This window comes from Geospiza fortis, unplaced genomic scaffold (assembly GCF_000277835.1).
Source record: "Geospiza fortis unplaced genomic scaffold, GeoFor_1.0 scaffold286, whole genome shotgun sequence".
Classification (NCBI taxonomy): Eukaryota; Metazoa; Chordata; class Aves; order Passeriformes; family Thraupidae; genus Geospiza; species Geospiza fortis.
In genome coordinates this window covers 266,635-284,664 of record NW_005054444.1, presented here as the reverse complement: position 1 = coordinate 284,664, position 18,030 = coordinate 266,635, and the positions used below count along the sequence as shown (strand labels likewise).

At 47.6% G+C, this 18,030-nt stretch overlaps 2 protein-coding genes across 5 annotated transcripts in view; both read right to left on the bottom strand.

Moving 5' to 3' along the window:
- Positions 1-3,693, bottom strand: part of GDPD4 (glycerophosphodiester phosphodiesterase domain containing 4) — a 37,980-nt gene extending 34,287 nt beyond the window's left edge. Inside the window, exon 1 of the mRNA XM_005427390.2 lies at positions 3,615-3,693. The gene's annotated coding sequence lies outside the window, so the exon portion shown is untranslated. The remainder of the gene's footprint in view (positions 1-3,614) is intronic.
- Positions 3,694-11,302: 7,609 nt separating this feature from the next.
- PAK1 (p21 (RAC1) activated kinase 1) overlaps positions 11,303-18,030 on the bottom strand; it is a 76,809-nt gene continuing 70,081 nt past the window's right edge. For 3 of the 4 annotated variants that reach the window (XM_031062279.1, XM_031062278.1, XM_005427389.2), the window contains one exon: positions 15,886-16,608. In XM_031062279.1, the coding sequence (XP_030918139.1) occupies positions 16,522-16,608 (87 nt within the window). In that variant the 3' untranslated portion in view covers positions 15,886-16,521. Of the gene's footprint in view, positions 16,609-18,030 lie in introns of all 4 variants that reach the window. The other variant, XM_031062277.1, reaches the window with a different exon arrangement.

Genomic DNA, 18,030 nt, shown 5'->3' with positions numbered 1-18,030 from the left:
CATGACCCCACAGAACCTTTCTGACGGCTTTGAGGCATGAATCAATTAAAGCAATCACAGAGCAAAGGTTAATCAGTAGCAAGTACATCTTAAGAAGTAAGTAGTCTTTTAAAAAGCAACTGCTGTTGCCAGTTCCCCCCTCCCCATTTTCTAAAGTGTCTTTTATTTCTCCAGCCCTGGAGACCTTCCAAAGTAAGGTCAGTGATTAAGAGCAGCCGCCGAAAGGAGCGGACGGAGTCGGTGGCGGCAGCCAGGGCAGAGACGACTGGACCTGTGATTGTCACAGAGGCTCAGTGCTGCAAAAGTGTCTCAGGGGCTGAAAACCTTCCAGGGCCTTCCGGCCTAACTGGAGCAGATGGAAGCTGGAGAAACAAGGAATTGCTTACAGTTGCATTGGAGAACAGAGGAAAAGAAGCAGGAGAGTAAGGCAGGGACTGACTCTAAAGCCCTTCTGCACAAGCAGTGAGACTGCAGCCTGAGACTCCAGCAGGTCTACAGCAATGCTTCAAGCTGCTCCTGGACCATGCCCTGCTTGCAGACATGTGCTTCTTTCTTCTTGCACCCAAAACTGGAGCTGACGTCAAAGCAGCCCCCCCAGGCAGCAGCACAGCTTCATTCACACATGTGCTCATTCCCCAGCCCTGCCTGCTGCTATTCTCGTGCTCCCTGCTGCTATTATAGCACACCATCACCACCACAGCTGACCTCTCACCCTGCCACCTTTCCTTGCAAGTGTCGATGAAGGAAAAGAGCTGGCACACTGTGGTGGCCCAAAGAGCTTCCCTTGGCACCAGACCAGCAAGGATGAGTCTCAGGACAGGGTTTCTCATCTCTCTCTTGCTACAGCATCATGTGCACTCACATAGGCTACAACTGCTCAGCCACCAGAAAGGAGATGGGCCATGAGCATGGAGAGTCCATCCTGACCCTGACAGCAGGTTTTCATTGTGCTTAACACAACATCTCCCCTGGAGATACCACAAGACTGGCAAAGCAAACAGTGACAGGAGAAAAGGATCAATAAGAGACCAGGACACAGGCATGTTCATAAAATCAGTGTATCACAGAATGGCTTGGGTTGAAAGGGACCTTCAAGATCAGCTGGTTCCAACCCTCAGCCATGGGCAGGGACATCTCACTGTTCAAGCCTCTGAAATGTCACTGTTTCTACTTCCCTCCTCTTTTTCTAGAGAGAGCAAGAAATACAGCAAATGCCAATCTCCTGCTGGTGGGGAGAATAACAGGGAACATGACCTCTGTTTACTGGGATTTTATAAAATGCCAAGCCCTCAGCCACCAAAAAGCAGCCAGCTGTGAGTCCTGCCTGAATGCTGCTGGGAGAGCAGTGCCCAGCTCATGAAGAACAGGATGAGGACAAGATGCTGAAGAGAGGAGCACCTGCAGGCTGGCAGCTGAGCTCCCTCACACCACGTGTCTGAGGCTGGAGCAGAGGGTGCAGCGTGGAGCCAAGCCCGTGCCCCCTCAGGGCTCATCCTGCCATGAAGGCACAGCCCAGGATGCATCACAGGTCCTGTCTCCAAGCTGCTCTACCCACACCAGCTCCTTTCTTTCCTTTCAGTAAGATCTGTAACACAAAGGATCTTCTCCCACCGTTTATGCTCTCTGCTCACCTAAAACATAGCCCAAGACCCTTGTTTGCTGCACACCACAGAGCTCTCTGGGGCAGTTCTACAGGCCAGCACACAGCAGGTCACTCCATGATGAGGCACAGACCTCCTCCTACAAGATATCCTGAGACATGGAGTCAGGTCTGGAGCAAAGCCAGGCTGTTGCTGCACATGTGTATGGTGTTGCAGGGAATGACCACTGCAGAGCTCCCTGCAGCCTGTCCCCCATGGAAAGCCACCAAGATGGGGCCTTGCCAATGGGCAGGATCTGCTCCACACTGGAGCACGTGGGTCTCGGCTGGTAAGAGTAGCTTCTCAAAGTGTCTGCACACAACCAGAAAGGTTGTTTGCCTGAAGAAGAGCCTCTGGGTTTGCAAAGAAAGGAAGGTCATACTGTCAAAGGGCCACAAACTTCTGGGAAAAAAAAAAACAAACAAAAACCCCAACTTTCTCTTTTATTTTAGCTGATAGTTTATCACACTAAGCAGAACTGTTTGGTAACAACTTGCACAGAGGTACATTGTGAGCTGCAGGCATTCTCACAAAAAAGCTGACACAGCTAAACTTAAAGAACTGTGTTTCCATCACCACAATGATACATAAAGACGCCGTTTGCTCACCTCCTTGGTCCAATGTCATGGCGTAAGGAAGTCCCAGGACTGGTCATGAGAACAAGCTTTGTGTTTGTATTCTCTGCGAGGTTTTCAAATTGCCCTGAAAATCTTGCACAACTTTTAGACATTTCAGTAGTAAAGTTATAAAGGAAGTAACAGCTTTGTCTCCCTTCACATTGAGAACAATTTTTAATTAAAATCCAGCTGGTCTTATGGTATATTATGCCTGTTCTTCCTGTTAAATGCAGCTTAAAATCTTTAAGGAAAAATCTGTAGGAAATTATTTCTGTTCTCTTTTGTCCTTCCACCTGGTATCATCTCTCAGAACTTATCGGGGGACATACTACATTGTGAGGTCAGGATTCCCAGAGAAAGTGTAGAAGTGAAGAGAAGGTGATGTACACCATGGGCTGGACCTCCAGCTAATCCAAGTTTGCGCTTTGCAACTTAAAGTTGTCCCAGTGCCAGTCCCCAGGTTCACACCTGCTCAGCGCCTGATCCTGAATTAAAATTCACTCTTTCTTAGGAGTGAGAATTCCTCTGTTTCATTGCTAATTGTGGTTATGCCTACAAATAATGTGGCAGCGTTCAGACAACAACAGCAGCCTAAAGCCAGGGTCAAATCCTGTTCCAGCTGCAAGCCGAGCTGCTCTCCAGTTGCCCATCAGAGCTCCTGGGGTGACTGCAGCATCAGGGCAGATGGCAGACTGTAGTGTTGCTTCCAGCCTTTCTAACCAAGTCGTGATTATTTACAGCTGTTCCCAGATGTTCCCCTTTCACGGGTTATTTGTTCCTGAGTCAACCTCCCCGTTCACACGCTAGGCAAGCTCAGGGGAAGAAAGAGAGAGGCTCCTTTCTCCTTTTTACTATGGAAACAGCCCTTTATCCCAAGGATTGCAAATGCTCAGCCGCCGTTTCCCTCCCACACTGCCCCGGCTACAGCGACCCCAGGAGCCGCCCGCCGCTCCCGCCTCATCCCGGCTCCCGCTCATCCGCTCAACAGGTCACAGCCAGCTCATCCCGCACGGACCCCGGGAGAAGCGGGACTGCTGAGCACCTTCCCCACCTCCCCAGCGAACCACCAGCGCGCCCCCTGCTCACAAATCGCCCCCTTGGCTCCCCTTTTGCTATCCTTTCTCCCTGTGCCCCGGCTCTCTGGGCTTCGTTTCTCTCCCCAGCCCGGGCGGGAGCCGGGTCGGTCGCCCGCTGTCGCATCCCAACCAACGCGCTCAAACATCCACAGACAACAAAGTGAAAAAAGCCTCGCCAGCTCGGCGCTAACTTTGAAGGCAAGCAGCGGAGAGGAGGCAGGGGTGAAGTTGGGCAGGCAGGAGCATCCCCGGCAGTAGGAGGGAGGGAGGAGGTGACTCACCGCGCCCTGAGCGCACGGACGGGCGATCGCTGCTCCCCGCCGCACCGGGGCTGCCGCGGCCCCTGCCTGTGACACTCCGGGACGCGAATGGTGGCACCGCTGTGTGACACCCGCTATTAGAGAGGCTGCTGGAGCCGTCCCTCCCACGGGAGGAGGGGCCATGAGAGGCTTAATAAATTCAGTCCCCAAAGCTAGAGAAATTAAAATCTCGCCATGGGACGCAGACAGCTGCTCATGGCATGGCTCTGGGAGACACCCGGGACTTGGGGACAAACCTGGGATTGATTCATTTATCCCTTGCCCACCCAGAATAGGAGAGGTTGGTGTTCACATCCCACCTTGGCAGAATTGAGTGTCAAAAGGATGGGGTTTGAGGAAATATCCCAAAGGAGATCTGGGAAAGATGTGACATCGTTGACCCTCAGAATTAAAATTCCTGAACTTCCTCCATGAAAATATTTTCCACAACTGTAAGCCCCAGGCGGGAATCCAGTACACCAGATTTCTGAGCAACCCTGGATGCAAAACTACTTATTTTACTTGGGGTTTTGCATGGTTTTGGGCTTTAATATCTAAATCCTATTAGAGTTATAACTTCCTTTGAAGGGGGAGGAGAGGGGACAGGTCTGTACAACAAAAGCAGGTTGGATTTTGTAACCTCCAATGCACCCAGGGCTTTCAGAGAGGCAAAATCCCATAATAAAGTTTCTCAGGATAGGAAGCTGCACAACCTCATGCAGCTCCTCCTGCTCCATAAAAGCTCTTCACTGCAATAGAAGCTAAACAAACATCCCCTCCAGCCCTGGAGGGCTCTCTGAAACACCACTGGTGCAGTTTTTCCATCCCTGTGGTTTCTCACTTTGGGATTTTTCTTGTTAAAGACAGATCAGGGGGTCCCTCAAAAGCAAAATCAGCAAACTTCCCTTGGAAACAGGGCAATAATGGGCAGAAAGGATGGCCCAGCACTTTTTGTGCAGTGCACTTTGCAAAGAGAAACTTTCCAATAGAGGATGAGCTGGAGAGGTGACAGCCTGGTTCACTCCGAAACTTAACGATGAGCAGAAGGCATAGAAGAGCTCCACTTTAAAACAGCCTTGCTAATCCTTCCTTAGCACTTGGTCCTAAAATAACATCACTCTTCCTGTGGAATTGGGAGAATTGGAATTAAATAAATGCAAGACGTGAAGGTAGAAGCAGCTGGTTCTATTGCTGGTGGTTCTCCAGCTAACACTTGGCTGTCTGGAGCAAAAATGCACAGGGCTGTGCGGGAGCCTCTGGAAAAATTGGTTGCTTTATGGTCTAATTCCTGGAAATCTGATAAATAGGGCAGGAGAGGGTGAGACTTAGAAGACTGGTGGCACTAATGAGATTTAGGAAGCAGCAGCTTTTCCAGGTACCCTGCAGTTTTAATCTCCTGAGTTGATCCACTGGATTTTTCTCCTTACGTATTTGGGCCGTGCTGAGCCCAGCTTCGTCACGGGGTCACACTGAAGGCCTGAAGGTCCAAGACAAGGGGAAGCATGGCATGGGGGTGGCCTGGAAGGCTTAAGGAGTAGTGGAAAGCACAGAGAGCCAGAGCATTTTGCTCTGCCTTTGAAGACAGTAGTAGGGTCAGCAACTCCCCAAAAATAAGTTCTGAAGGGCCTTCACCATCACCCCTATTCAGGCTGCCATCCTTCCAGCTGCTGCATCCTCACGGGGTGGATGAACCCCAAGGGTTACATGAAGATAAAGAGACAGGGTTGAGCAAAATCATCAGCCAAAAAAAGTCTCCTTCAGTGGAGGTAAGAGCCTGAAAAATGAAAAAGCTTATTAAAAGCTCTACCATAGTCTTACCTCCGAAAAGAAAAAAAAAAACAAACCTCCAAATATCTCTGTTCTCTGCCCTAAAATATTCCTGTTGTTTTTCTTTCATCTGATCATAGACATGCAAAGCATTCAGCATCAGTTTGCTCTCCAAACACCTGGCAAAGGACTGATCAGCTGGGCAGACACTCCTCTGGCTTCAATATCTTCATCTCAGAGTTCAGCAGCTTATCTCAAGCACAAAATCCTCACCCAGTGTTCCAGTCAATGTTCTAGACCTGCCAAAAACTGGGAATAAAGGATCTGCTGGGGCCCTGCCACCAGCAAGTCCAGCCTTGGAGATTATGAGTCCATAAAGGAAATATCTGCAAGGAACTGGTGCTGTACAGACCCTCTCCGAGGGGAGAGCAGGGCAGGTCATCCTTGAACCCAGTGAGTTTTTCCTCTGTTTGTGTCAGGAGAAGATAAACTCAGGGCAAAAATGGCACAAACAGGGAGCGGGGATGGCGTCCCTGCCCAGCTGCCAGGCACATCATGGAGGACTTTGCTGGGAAATGAACAAATGTTCACACCCTCCTACCCTAAGTCCTCTCACAACGCACTGCCTTGGCAGCATGAGGGGCCAGTGTATGTCCCCATCACGTTCCCCATCCCACACAGCACACTGGCCCAAGGAGCAGCTCAACTTTCAGAGCAGGGACTCATGCAGGTAACAATGTCCCCATGAGGTTTGTGATAGAAGTGGCACAGCTTATGGCAGTTCCAGGAATGATAAGGGAGGTGGAGGGAGAAGGAAGTGACCTGAACTTATCTAAGCTTCAAGCCCACAGCCAGGGAAGAGCAGCATTTGTTTTTTCCACAAGGAGTCTCCAGAGGCACATAGGATGGGCTGAGGGGGAAGAAAGGGACTGTGGCCAGCTCCAGGCCCCATCACAAGAGAGCAGAGACTCCTCCAGCCCCTCAATGCACAGCATGTCCAAGAATAAAGATGTTCACAGTCAGCTTCACATCAAGCCCCAGAGGATGAGGGGAAGGGGCAGGTTGGGAGGTCCTCTTGCCATCTCCCAGCCTGAACCACAGCTCCAACACAAAAGAAACAAGAGAGCATCAGCTCCCCCCAAACTGATGGTGTGGGGAGACTCAGGGTAAAGTAGAGGCACAGTGAAAATGGGGAGCAGCATGTTTTGCTGCATGCTGGCAAGCCTCCATGGAAACCTGGGCCTGGCCCTGCTCCTGCATCCTGGGACATGCCCTTCACTAACACTTCTCAGGCTGCTTGGGTTGATCAGAGTTGCTTCCAAATGCTCTTGCTCCCAAGAAATGCTGCTGTCCCTTCCCAAGGACAGCAGTGGCTGTGGATAATGAATGGTGCAAAGTCCAACCAGTTGAGCCCAAGACGTGGCAGTTCCTCCTGGAGTGTGCAGCCCATCCGATACAAAACGTACACCAAGAGCCAAAATATACACTCAAAAAATCACCTCATGCATGCCAAAATGCCAGGCAAGTCCTCCCAAGTCCTGGGGCTCAACAGGGGGCTCTGAGCACTGTTTCTGGGAAAGCCACATCCCTCAGGTGGGCAGGAAGGGACACCAGGCAGATACACCAAGAGCCTGGCCTGGCTTAGCCCCCCAGCAGAAATACAGGATGTGCTGAGTGGATGGAGGGAGCTTTTACATCGTCCTCAACGCAGCTGGTGGGGACAAACTCTGCCTCTCACAGCTGTGGCTGCAGCAGCTCTGCTGCCCGCTCTCCCACAGCAGGGCTGGCTGCTGCTGGAGCTGGTGCAGCTTTGGCTAAAGGGACAAAGGGATAGCCCTCACTCTTCTTCCATACTTTGTGGCTGTTCTTTAAGAAACAGCATCAATTTGTCCAGAAATCAGGGGAGGATACAGCTTGAGGTACCCTGAGAGGCCAAGGGACTTCCAGAGGGGAAAATCACACAAGGACCAGTGAGGAAGAGAAGGGTGTGATAAAACATCCCTCGGCCAAATTTTGCTGTGTCCAAGAAATGTGACGTGGCAAATGGTGAGGGAGGATTGTCTCAGACCTCAGGAGTGAGGCACTTCAGAGTTTTGTTTCTTGAGCACACAGGCAGCACACACAGTTCTGTGCTGCCTCCTCCTCCTCTTTGGTCTGTGCACCTGGAGGTCTGCGTTGCCCCTGCCCCTTGAGAGGGATGGGGACATCCTGCTGCTCCTCAGTGGGGATGTTGCAGCAAGGTCCCTCACTATCCCAGGGTAATAAAACACCCTTCAGGGAACTGAGCAGTCAAAGAGTTTTGTGGGCACTCAGAGTTGCTGTCCCATTTTGGACTAGCAAAGGTGGTTCCCACCACTCAGGCTCTTAAAACTGTGACACCTGTCACCACCAGGGTAAGTCCAGAGAACTCACTGGGTGCTTCTTACCCATCACATGGTGGATGGCATGGGCAGGGAGACCCAGGCTGGCATGTGGGACCCACCATCAATGAGACCCCCCCCTTCCCCAGCACACCAGTGCCAGTGGTGACATTGCCTAAAGCTCCTGCAGCTCGGGAGCACCCAGCCCACTGTCCCTGTGCAAGGGGACAGCTGACCTGGCTGGTGCCTGCTCTGGGGATGCTGCCATCTTTCTGTGCCCCAGCATTACCACTGACCTCGTGCTGGTCCTTCTTGAGCTGGGACCTACCTCGTGGATTCTTCATGGTGCAAAAGAGATAGGACAATTTACAGTGTTCCTGGGTTGGGCTTCAGAGTGACTACAAAACACAAAGGCCTTGAGTGAGAAGTCGGGTTAGTGGCTGATGTGGTTAGAAAATGTGACAAATAGAAAAAAGCAGTGGATGCTTCTCACCTAGGGACTCACTGTTCATGCAGCCATGGGGCTGGGGAGTGAAAAGGAGTGGGACTGAGGGAACAGTTTGCCCCCCAGTTCACTGTCCCCTTGTGCCAGTTGAAACTCACTCCCCTGTCCACCCTTTAGCATTTCGACTCTCCACTGGTGAGAAAAGAGAGGACTCTTACCTGCCCACTGCCCTCCAGGGCATGATCCCGGCACACCTGAACCCTGGACACCATTACAGCTGCACACATGGACAGCAGGACCGTGACCTTGACCACCACAAGAGCTGTTAGCCCCAAATTTATGCAGGTTAATGGTTTTAGGGTGCAAGGTGTGGGATGAGGGATGAGCCGGGGCTCGCTTCACCCTGGCTGCATCCACAGGGGAGGAGCCTCTGCCCAGCAGCTCTCTCAGCCCTGCCAGCCTTTGTGGCACGGTGCCCCTTCTCCTTTACCAGGCTTAACCCGTCTGTCAGGGCAGGCCTGGCGAGCAGAAGGTCCCAGCAGCCCTGGGGGAAGCACAAGGGTGTGGGTGAGCATTAGGGACCCGTGCTGGGGTGGGAGCAGAGGGCTCACACATAACCCATGGCCTGGGGGAACACATTTGCCTTACAAGGCTGCTGCAACTTAATAATGTGAGAGGAACCAAGCTGGAGGTGGGGTGATCACAAGGCAACAGACAGCAGGACACCAGATTCCACGTCAGGATGATCTCCTTATCCATGCCTGTGTGCCTCGGCTGCCATCAACGTGCATCTTCCAACAGAAACACAAAAAGTTCCTTTTTACCTTGCTCGTAGAAAACGAGCACAAAAGGAAAGGACTTTTCGGTGCAGCTGCCAGGAGAGGGCATCCCAGCCCCAGGAATGAGGAAGGATCAGGCAAGCCTAGCCAGCTCCCTGCTTACCATGTTCAAGCTACAGATCCTCCTCAAAGATGAACTTGATAACCAAAACTTGGAAGTCTTCTGGGCCCTGCTAGAAAATGAGGGGACCCAGTCAAAGCATGTTCTGCTCGAGGAGCTGCAGTGTTCCTGCAGCATGAGATAAAGAACACCTCTGTTGGACCTGCCAGTGTATTCCTTCTCCCATCACTTATTCCCCTATTTCATCCTGAATAAATTAATATCATGCAGTTACACAGAGAATAACTGCTCCCACTAGGATTTTGCTGCCAGTTTGCTGTGTCTGGCTCAGACCCCTCAGAAGTTGTGTTTTCCCCAAAGCTTTTTGTTCTCTTTCCTCCCCTGTTCCCCCTCCATAGATCAGCTGATGTAACACAAGGCATCGTCACCTTGTGTCCATCTCCAGAATTATTTCTCTGACTCCCTAACTATTAAGCTATTAAATAAGCCTTCAGTAATTATTTGCTTTTAAATCTGATTATGAATTTACCTTCAAGAAAAGCTCCCTTGGACCCTGAAGAGTCTTCAGACAAGTCATACTTCACTGAAATCAACGTCAACCATTTCTTAAAGCCTTGGCAACATTCATTGTCCAACATCTGCATCCCCCATCCACTGCTGGACAGCTCAACCAAGTTTGTCTCAAGAGAAGAAGCCTCCAAGAAAGAAAGTTCTCCCCAGAAATCATGGATAATGGTAGCTGGTTAGAATACACTATGCCCCCTCCATGGGGTAGGGGGTAGAACCAGAACACCAATTTAGTAGTATTTTTAGGGACACTTTTTGGGGACATACATTACCATGAGCAAAATTTGCCTGGTCCCCTCCTTTGTGAAGCATTGGAGGAAGAGTGGTTGTTCAGCCTGGAGAAGAGAAAACTCTGTGGAGACCTTAGAGCACCTTCTGGTACCTAAAGGGGCTATAAGAGAGCTGCAGAGGGACTTTGGTCAAGGGCATGGAATGACAGGGCAATGGGAAATGGCTTCAAAATAAAAGAGAGACGTTTTAGATTGGATATTAGGAAGAAATTCTTCACAGTGAGGGTAGTGAGACACTGGCACAGATTGTCCAGTGAAGCTGTGGATGCCCCATCTCTGGAAGTGTTCTAGGCCAGGTTGGATGGGGCTTTGAGTAATCTGGGTCTAGTGGAAAGTGTCCCTGTCCATGGGAGAGGGGCTGGAATCTTTTAGGTCATTCAAACCCAAGCCATTCTATGAAGGGGAGGTGGTGTTGGCACAGCCAGATTTGTTTTCTCTAATGGGACAAGGACGTCCAACATGGGATGCTACCACATCATGGCAAAGAGAATCACCCCAAATCCCTGCCAGTAGAGCTGCAGCATTCCTCTTGCTCAAACAATGAGCCCCCCATCTTTATAAAACACAACTTGATGGGTGTCTCCTCTGGCTTTCCTGAAAAAGACCTGGAAAAGCAATGGATGGAAAGCAGTATTCAGCTCCAGCATCTGTTCTAGGCAGAGGGGATTTTATGGGGTCACACTGATTTCCTTATTCTAGTTGGTAAAGTCCCCCATTCAAGGTGTTCCCTTGTCTCTCAGTGACTTCTCTAAAACCTGGCTCAGCACCCAGCTGACTCATGGGAGCTTGTCAGAGCTTCTCACTGCTCCTCATCCCCACATTCCACAGGTGCTGACCTCAGAAACCTCTCAGCACCAGGCTGGGCTTCTCAGACTTCAGAGTAAAACATCCAGGTCAGATGATACCCAGGCAGTATGATGAACTTCTTCTCATCAGCCTCATCACACCAACCCTAAAAGAAAAAGTGATGCTGGGAAGGTGGGTGCACTTACCCATCTCAAACCCACCCGATTTCCTCCTCCATACCAGGAGTCTCAGACACCAAACTTCACCTGCAGAGAAAACAAACTTCCTTCTCTTCTTCTTTGAGCTGTGGTCTAGAACCTGCTTCCAGTCTGCTTTTTCCAGAATATTAACTGTGTCCAAACAAGTTAAAATAAGTGGTGAAAGTCACACTTGCTGCAACAGCTTTTAGTGTAGTCACTTTGCTCAATCAAATAAGACCCGATTAATCTAAAAGAGGTCAAAGAAACACAACCCCTCCTTCAAGTACCCCTGTTCATTTCTACTATCACTGCAAGGATCATTGAAACAGCAAGTCAAGCAGAACCAAATAATTAATCAAGGTTTTATATAAGGTTTCAATTTTTATTTTTAAAATGGCTGAGCTGACCTGGCACATTAAACAAACCCAGCAGTACAGTACAGGAATTATGCCAAGGCAGCATGGGGAGAAGTACATTACCCAGCAGATTTTTAAACTGCAACAGCTTCTGTATTTCCAGGTGGGACACGACACAAAGACATCTACCAACAGCAGAGAGCTGCAGTCAGAAGTCAGTAGGTGCAGAGCAAAAAGCCTTCTTTACAAACACGAGGCCGAAGTTGGGTGGCTCCTGACATGATCCCAAAGCAGAGCTGATCTCAAAAAGACAAGACACTGAAGCTGCAAGGCAGGAGGGAACAAGCTACTTGTCAACCACAGAAGCCGGTGTTAAATTTGTTTCTGCTGTTTCACACATTCAGGAAATCTGGCCTCTCTCTTCAGTTCCCTGGCACATCAAGGCCATCTCCTCCATTCTAGCTCCACTTTTCCTTTTCAGCTGAATTTTGTCATTTTTTGTGAACCTCCTGGATTAGCTCCAGCTCTTAAGCACAAGCTGTGACTCAGAGCCATATTGCTGCTCCACTCTCCACTTTCAGCACCTTTTCCCTTCTCAGGCTCCTTTCTGCTCTCCTCCTTCAGAGATGCTGCTGCCTTGAGAGTAACAGGCTGCTGTGGCACTCTCTGAATTTCCTCAGCAACTGTGTAATTGGAGTTTTAACCTTTGCTTCATCCCACCCTTTGGACCAACTCTGTCTCGTTCCCACCACTCACTGTATGCTCCATTCTGGCAGCAAGTTTCTGTCCAGCTCCCATCTGCATTGCAGTTTTGTTGCTGTTGGCCATTCCCTGTCAAAGCTGGCAGCTGCTTCTCTAAGGTCCCACCTTTGCCACAGTGAGTTGTCTTTAGCAACAAACTATGAGATCCTACAGCATTCTTTATACATATGCTCCATCCACTTGGGCTTATGACCCCAAAATATATTTACAGGCTCTCTATTACAGCTGAAATAAGAAGCCATTAAAAAGTCTTACTGTGTTATGGGGGAAAGACGAGCAGATAATCAGTTCACCTTTAGCAATTTTAACACTGAAGATGTTGTCATTCACCAGACAAATGGACTATGCTCTTAATTAGGAGTAGGCTTCAAACAAGCATTATTCTTAGAAACTGGTCAGAACCAATTTTGCTGTCAGCCAAAAAGGGTAGGTTTGTTCTAAGAAAGCAAGCACCTACTGTAGACCATTGCAATCCTTTCTTGCACAGTACTTTGCTGCAAACGTGCCCTACTTACACCGACCTGCAGCGTTTTGAGACAGATGGATCAGGATGCTAACAGACATCTCAGCTAAGCACAGACTTTTATACAGCTCACAATCCCGACCAGGCAACATTCTCAGCACTTTTTCAAAACCAACCCCCTGAAAAGGGGCATCAAGTTGGCAACAAAACTCCAGCTGCTTTGCAAAACAGTGGTGTCGATGTGGTGTCTACCCACCAAACCTCTCCTCAAGCCTTTGCCAGATTGTTTAAGTCAAGTAAGTGTCTCCCTGGAAACCTCCTTTCTCAAGGAGCCTCCTTTGCTGGAGAAATCCCTGCGCCCCTTTTGTTAAAAGAGGAAGGCAGTTTGGTAGGAGCATAATGCCTGCCTAGAGAAGTGCCTGTAGCAACAAATCGGTCAGATTTATGCTCCTTAAAAACACATCCATCCAATGAAGACATTTCAGGGATGGCTAAAGGTGTGCTACTGCTGCTGCAACCAGCTAGTTCTGCTGCGCCCTCCACCCCTGTCCTGGCTCCTCCCTCTCAGCCTCACAGAATATCCTGAGTTAGAAGGGATCCACAAGGATCACGGAGTCCAACTCCTGGCCCTGAGCAGGACAACTCCAAGAATCACACCATGTGCCTGAGAGTGTTGTGCAAATAACCCGCCCTCTTCCCATGTGGTCTCCATACCCCTCTCACACACAAACTCTTGGACACAAGTCAAATTGTTCATTTAAAAAACCTTTTAAAAGCCCTAATAGCTAAAGTAATACAAAGAATCAATGCCCATTCTTGAAACATAGGAAAAGTCTTATTGAAGATACCAACTGATACTCAAATAAGACAAGTCTCTGTGATTAAGAAAAGAAGATGAGTTTTATCCTTTCCCTCCACCAAGACTGTAGGATATTAAATTATTTCTGGTACAAGATTGCTTGAAATCCCCCAAAAAGGAAATCAGCTTTCTGGAAGGACAGTCAAAACAACTGAATATTTCATGTTTTAATATGGAAGAGAGAACTTTAATATTAGCAGGCAAATTAATAATTAAGAGCTGTGATTAAAAATGGTTTCAACTCTAGAATAAGAGAAAGTTGGGGGGAAAAAAGGCACCAAGAAGCTGTCAAGTTTTAGTCACTTTCAAGTAACAGTAGGGACAAGATATTCTCCAAAAATAAGCCCTGGAGATTAAATTTTAAGTCAGAAAGTCACTATTTAAGAGCCCTCTCTAGACAGGAGTGTGCCGCAGATAGGAAGGGCTCTTCAAAAGCTAGCAGAGGTGCTGGTGCTGGGCAACTCACACGTGAAAGGAGAGGGGAGGAAAGGATGCATTTCAGAACAACTAGAACAAAATAAACCCATTCTCTTAAGATTAGGCTAATTACAATTTTTTTAAAAAAAGATTTAAAATATATTTTCTGAGAGCCTAAAACCACGATGTGTCTGGTAACTAGAAACTAGGTCCAGGCACACTGTAGCAATCGCCTCTTTTTCCCACTCACCCAACATGAGTGGGCACAAAACAGCCTGGGACAAGGTGACACACAAGCATGGGCACAGTCTTGCAGCTTTTCCCAGCAGAAAGAAAGACCTTTGGCAACACCCCTCTCCAGCAGCCAACAGAAACCAGGCATCACTGAGTCCATGTGAAGGCGATGAGACAGAAGCACATTTTAAGACGAGGGATAAATAGTCACTGCTCATCCCTTTTCATTATGCAATAGGAGATCCAGAAGAGCAACTTAAAACACATAAAAATAACCTTTTCTATCTTTTCTTGGGGAAGATTAGCAGAAATTTTGCTGGAGGAAAATAAGCTCCCGTGCATACTCACAGATAGGGCACATCCGCATTAAGGTTTTCATCTCAATGAGATGCAGAGAAGGGAGTGGGGAAGGGAATCAAAGAGAAGTCAGAGACATTAAACACATTGTGGATCAAACTGAACCCTGTGCTGCCTGAAAAATAGTCAATTGCCAAATCTGCCAGTCAAATGAGATTTTAGATCAAGAGAGATCTAGCCACTAATTCTATTCCTCCCACATATGCCATCCTGAGTCTTCCAGAGGGAATACGAAGTCCTTTTCAAAGGGAATTATTCAAGCATAGTGGCCTTCCATTCCACAATCTCCATCTAAGCAGATGAGCTCATCAATAGATGATATCCCTTTCCAGGTTGGCAGCTCTGCTGTTTTGCCCAAGGAATTCATCCTTGGATACAAGCTTTGCGAGAGGAAACTTAACAATACTGGAGATGAAATACACACACACAAAGGGAGAGAGGCTGCAAATTGGGAGAATGGACTTCACCCCTCAGCCTTCTGTCAAACAGTGACAGCCCTGGAGCACAAAGGATAGAAGAAGGCCCCTCAGAAGGAAAAGAACTTACACAGTACCTACACCCAGTAAAGCTAGTGTAATAGCTGGCATGGACTGGGGGGGCGGGAGGCAAATCAGAAAAATCAAATTTGGTGGGGCCAAATCAGAAAAATATATTTAATTAAAGCCCAGGTCCAGGGAGGAAAGGGCTGAGCCAGCAGCAGGTCTCAGCACAAAGTAATGAAATTCTGTCCACCAGAATGATGAGAGATTACTCCAGAATAGGTTTAAACTCACCCCATATGTGACCAAAGCAGTACAGAAAAGCAGCTCCCACAGTTACAATACACATTTTTTGTATGGTTTTCACTATGTGTAAAGTGGCCCTTGGGAGCCACTTGCTATTGCAGGACTGCAGAAGAAGAGGTAAAAAACAAGGTTAAATTACTTCATCCAACACATCCAAGTACCTGGTGACCATACGAGCAGTGACAGACTTGTCTGGTGACAGTGAATTCTCCAGTTCTCCTCTAGCCCCAAGTTAAGAAACGCAGCAGTCACTTTATTAAAAAATGAGTATACAGTTTAACATCAGCCCAGTGTTTACAACCAGTCCCTCTTCTAGTAGTTCCAGATTTCCTGTTGTTTGTTACAGACTATTGGCAACCCAAGGAATCAGTAGCATAAAGAAACCATAATTTCAAAAAATTTGTCCCCACATCTCCAGCAAAAGCAGCATCCATCATCAGTTTGTTTTCCATTGGATTTGCTCTAAGAAACAAGAGTTTTCAACATATTTTGCGGGCAAATCTTGTCTTTACAATAGTAACTGCTCTGTTTGTTAATCACACAGGGCAGCATCTCTAAAAAGCCTCACAGCACTGATAAAACAACCCTAAAAGAGTTCTCTGTCTTTTTTTTCCTGTGATTTATTTCCTAGAACAACAAAATTTATTTGAGATTTGTTCAACTAGTAGAGTTGCCACTAAAGGGGGAAGGGGGAGTAGGGGGCAGTTCACACCATTTGGCAAAGAGATCATCCATGAATTGAGTTCTTCAATGGCTGCAGGAAGCACACAGAGGCTTTGTCCACGCTTCCTCGAAGCATCCAGCAGTGCTGCAGGAGGGGTGCACTTTCACCCCCTCGTTCCCCTCTCAGATGACAGCTGTTCACAGTGTTGCTGCCTGCTTCCTTCCTTCCTCTGGTCATCCAAAGCACAGAGCAGCCTCCATGGTGTAACAGCAGCTTGGCAGAAGCAGGCAAAGTGCAGCCAGCAAAAGATTTAATTTAATAAGATAAACATGGTGTAAGGCTCCACATGATTTTTAAAAATAAACACCATAAGAAATATGAAAACAAACTGGCTTCACTACGTGTAGGTCAGGTTCAGATGCTCTCAGAAAGATCTTCTCACCCATACAAAATGTTCTTCCCCTCTTGTCCCCATCACGAGGATGGAGGGACAGTTCACCATGTCCTGTTGTGTGCCCTTCCACGTACAGTGAACGATGCCTCTGCCACCCTCCAGAGCAAGTCAAAGTTTTATCAACATCCCTGTGAAGGAGCAGAAGGGGAGAAGGGCAAGTAATTCAGTCTCTGAAATGAACATCTAAAAGTCTTGACATGATGACTGTGTTGACTTCACCACTTTAATGGTTGTTCTTGGCTGCCTCTTTAGCTGCAATAATCAGAGGAGTGAGACTGGATAGAGGCTTTGCAATTTTCAAGAACTGGTGCTAGGACAAAACAAAAGGAAAAATTGTTAGATTTTTCAGAATATGCCCCAGAAGTGGCTATTCCAAGCCTTTTCACCTAAACCCATATGAAATCTAAGAACTTACTCTAGTCTTTGAATACATCAATCCAGAAGCTTAGGATTCTATGACAAAATTTTGGGGATTGCCTGAAGTGATGAAGAGATTTGCACCCAACACATGCTAAATTATCCAATGTTTGCATATGTTCAAGATTGAGCAAAACTCAGCAAATTCCCCTGGGGAATTATAAAGCTGCAAAATCGATAGTGAAATCCAGTGTGAAAGAAGGTGTACTAAAATCAACCCATGGGTTTCAGACACAAGGGATAGGGCTACATGCAGGAATCACCTCTCATTTCTCTGTTCCCTGTTGCCACAGGTCTGGAGAAAGCATTGCCTTGGCCTTCTACCAGATATCAGAAATTTGTGAAGCAGCTGAAATTTGGGAGAGCAGCACAGAGCTTGCAACACAGCACCATTCAGTCTCCTATATAGGTGCTCTTATTTAAACAAAACAATATTGATTATCAAAACAGCTCTCAGATGAGAGTAAAGGGCAAGTCCACAAGCTGTTCTGAAAACAAAAAGCAACAATAATCCACAAGACTTCTGAGCATCAGAAGGGATCAATCATCCAAGGCAACATGCTTCACAGATGGAAAAAAATAAAAAGTAAAAATTCAGAGGCCACAAGGTAGTTAATAACAGGCTGAAGTGTTACAGTCAGAATGTTCTCCTGCTCCGAGGAACAGAACATAACTTCTTTCTGATATTTTAGGACTGAAAATTCCAGAAGAAAAAATGATATTTCAGTTACTACCATATTGTCAGACATTTATGCTTCATTATAGTTACAGAAGGCAGCAACACATCCAAGTCTGAGCCACTACACAAATTAGTGATGAGAAAGGAAAACAAAATGGAAACTGTCTAATTCTTAAAGTCTGAGTGCTCCTGATCACAGACCTATTTTATAAAGACTTACATATTTTACCCTCATGGCAAATTTGAGAGAAAGAATGCACAAAACACTCTTCTCATCCATGTTGATAAAAATCCTGGCAGCTTGGTCCTCAACTTTCACTGTGAGTTCAGACTAAGACACCAGGTTTTCAGTGAAGTATCTGATTATAGGGTGGTGAGGCACTGGCACAGGATGCACAAAGAAGCTGTGGATATCCCATCCCTGGAACTGTTCAAGACCAGGTGGGATGGGGCTTTGAGCAGCCTGGTCTAGTGGGAGGTATCCCTGCCCATGGCCGGGGAAGTGGAACCAGAGGATCTTTAAGGTTCCTTCCAATCCAAGCCATTCTATAATTAAGATATCTCACAAGCTTTGTTCCATCATCTCTCTAAGGAGTAATATCAGGCAAAATGTGGTAGAAGTGAACAGCTCCAGTT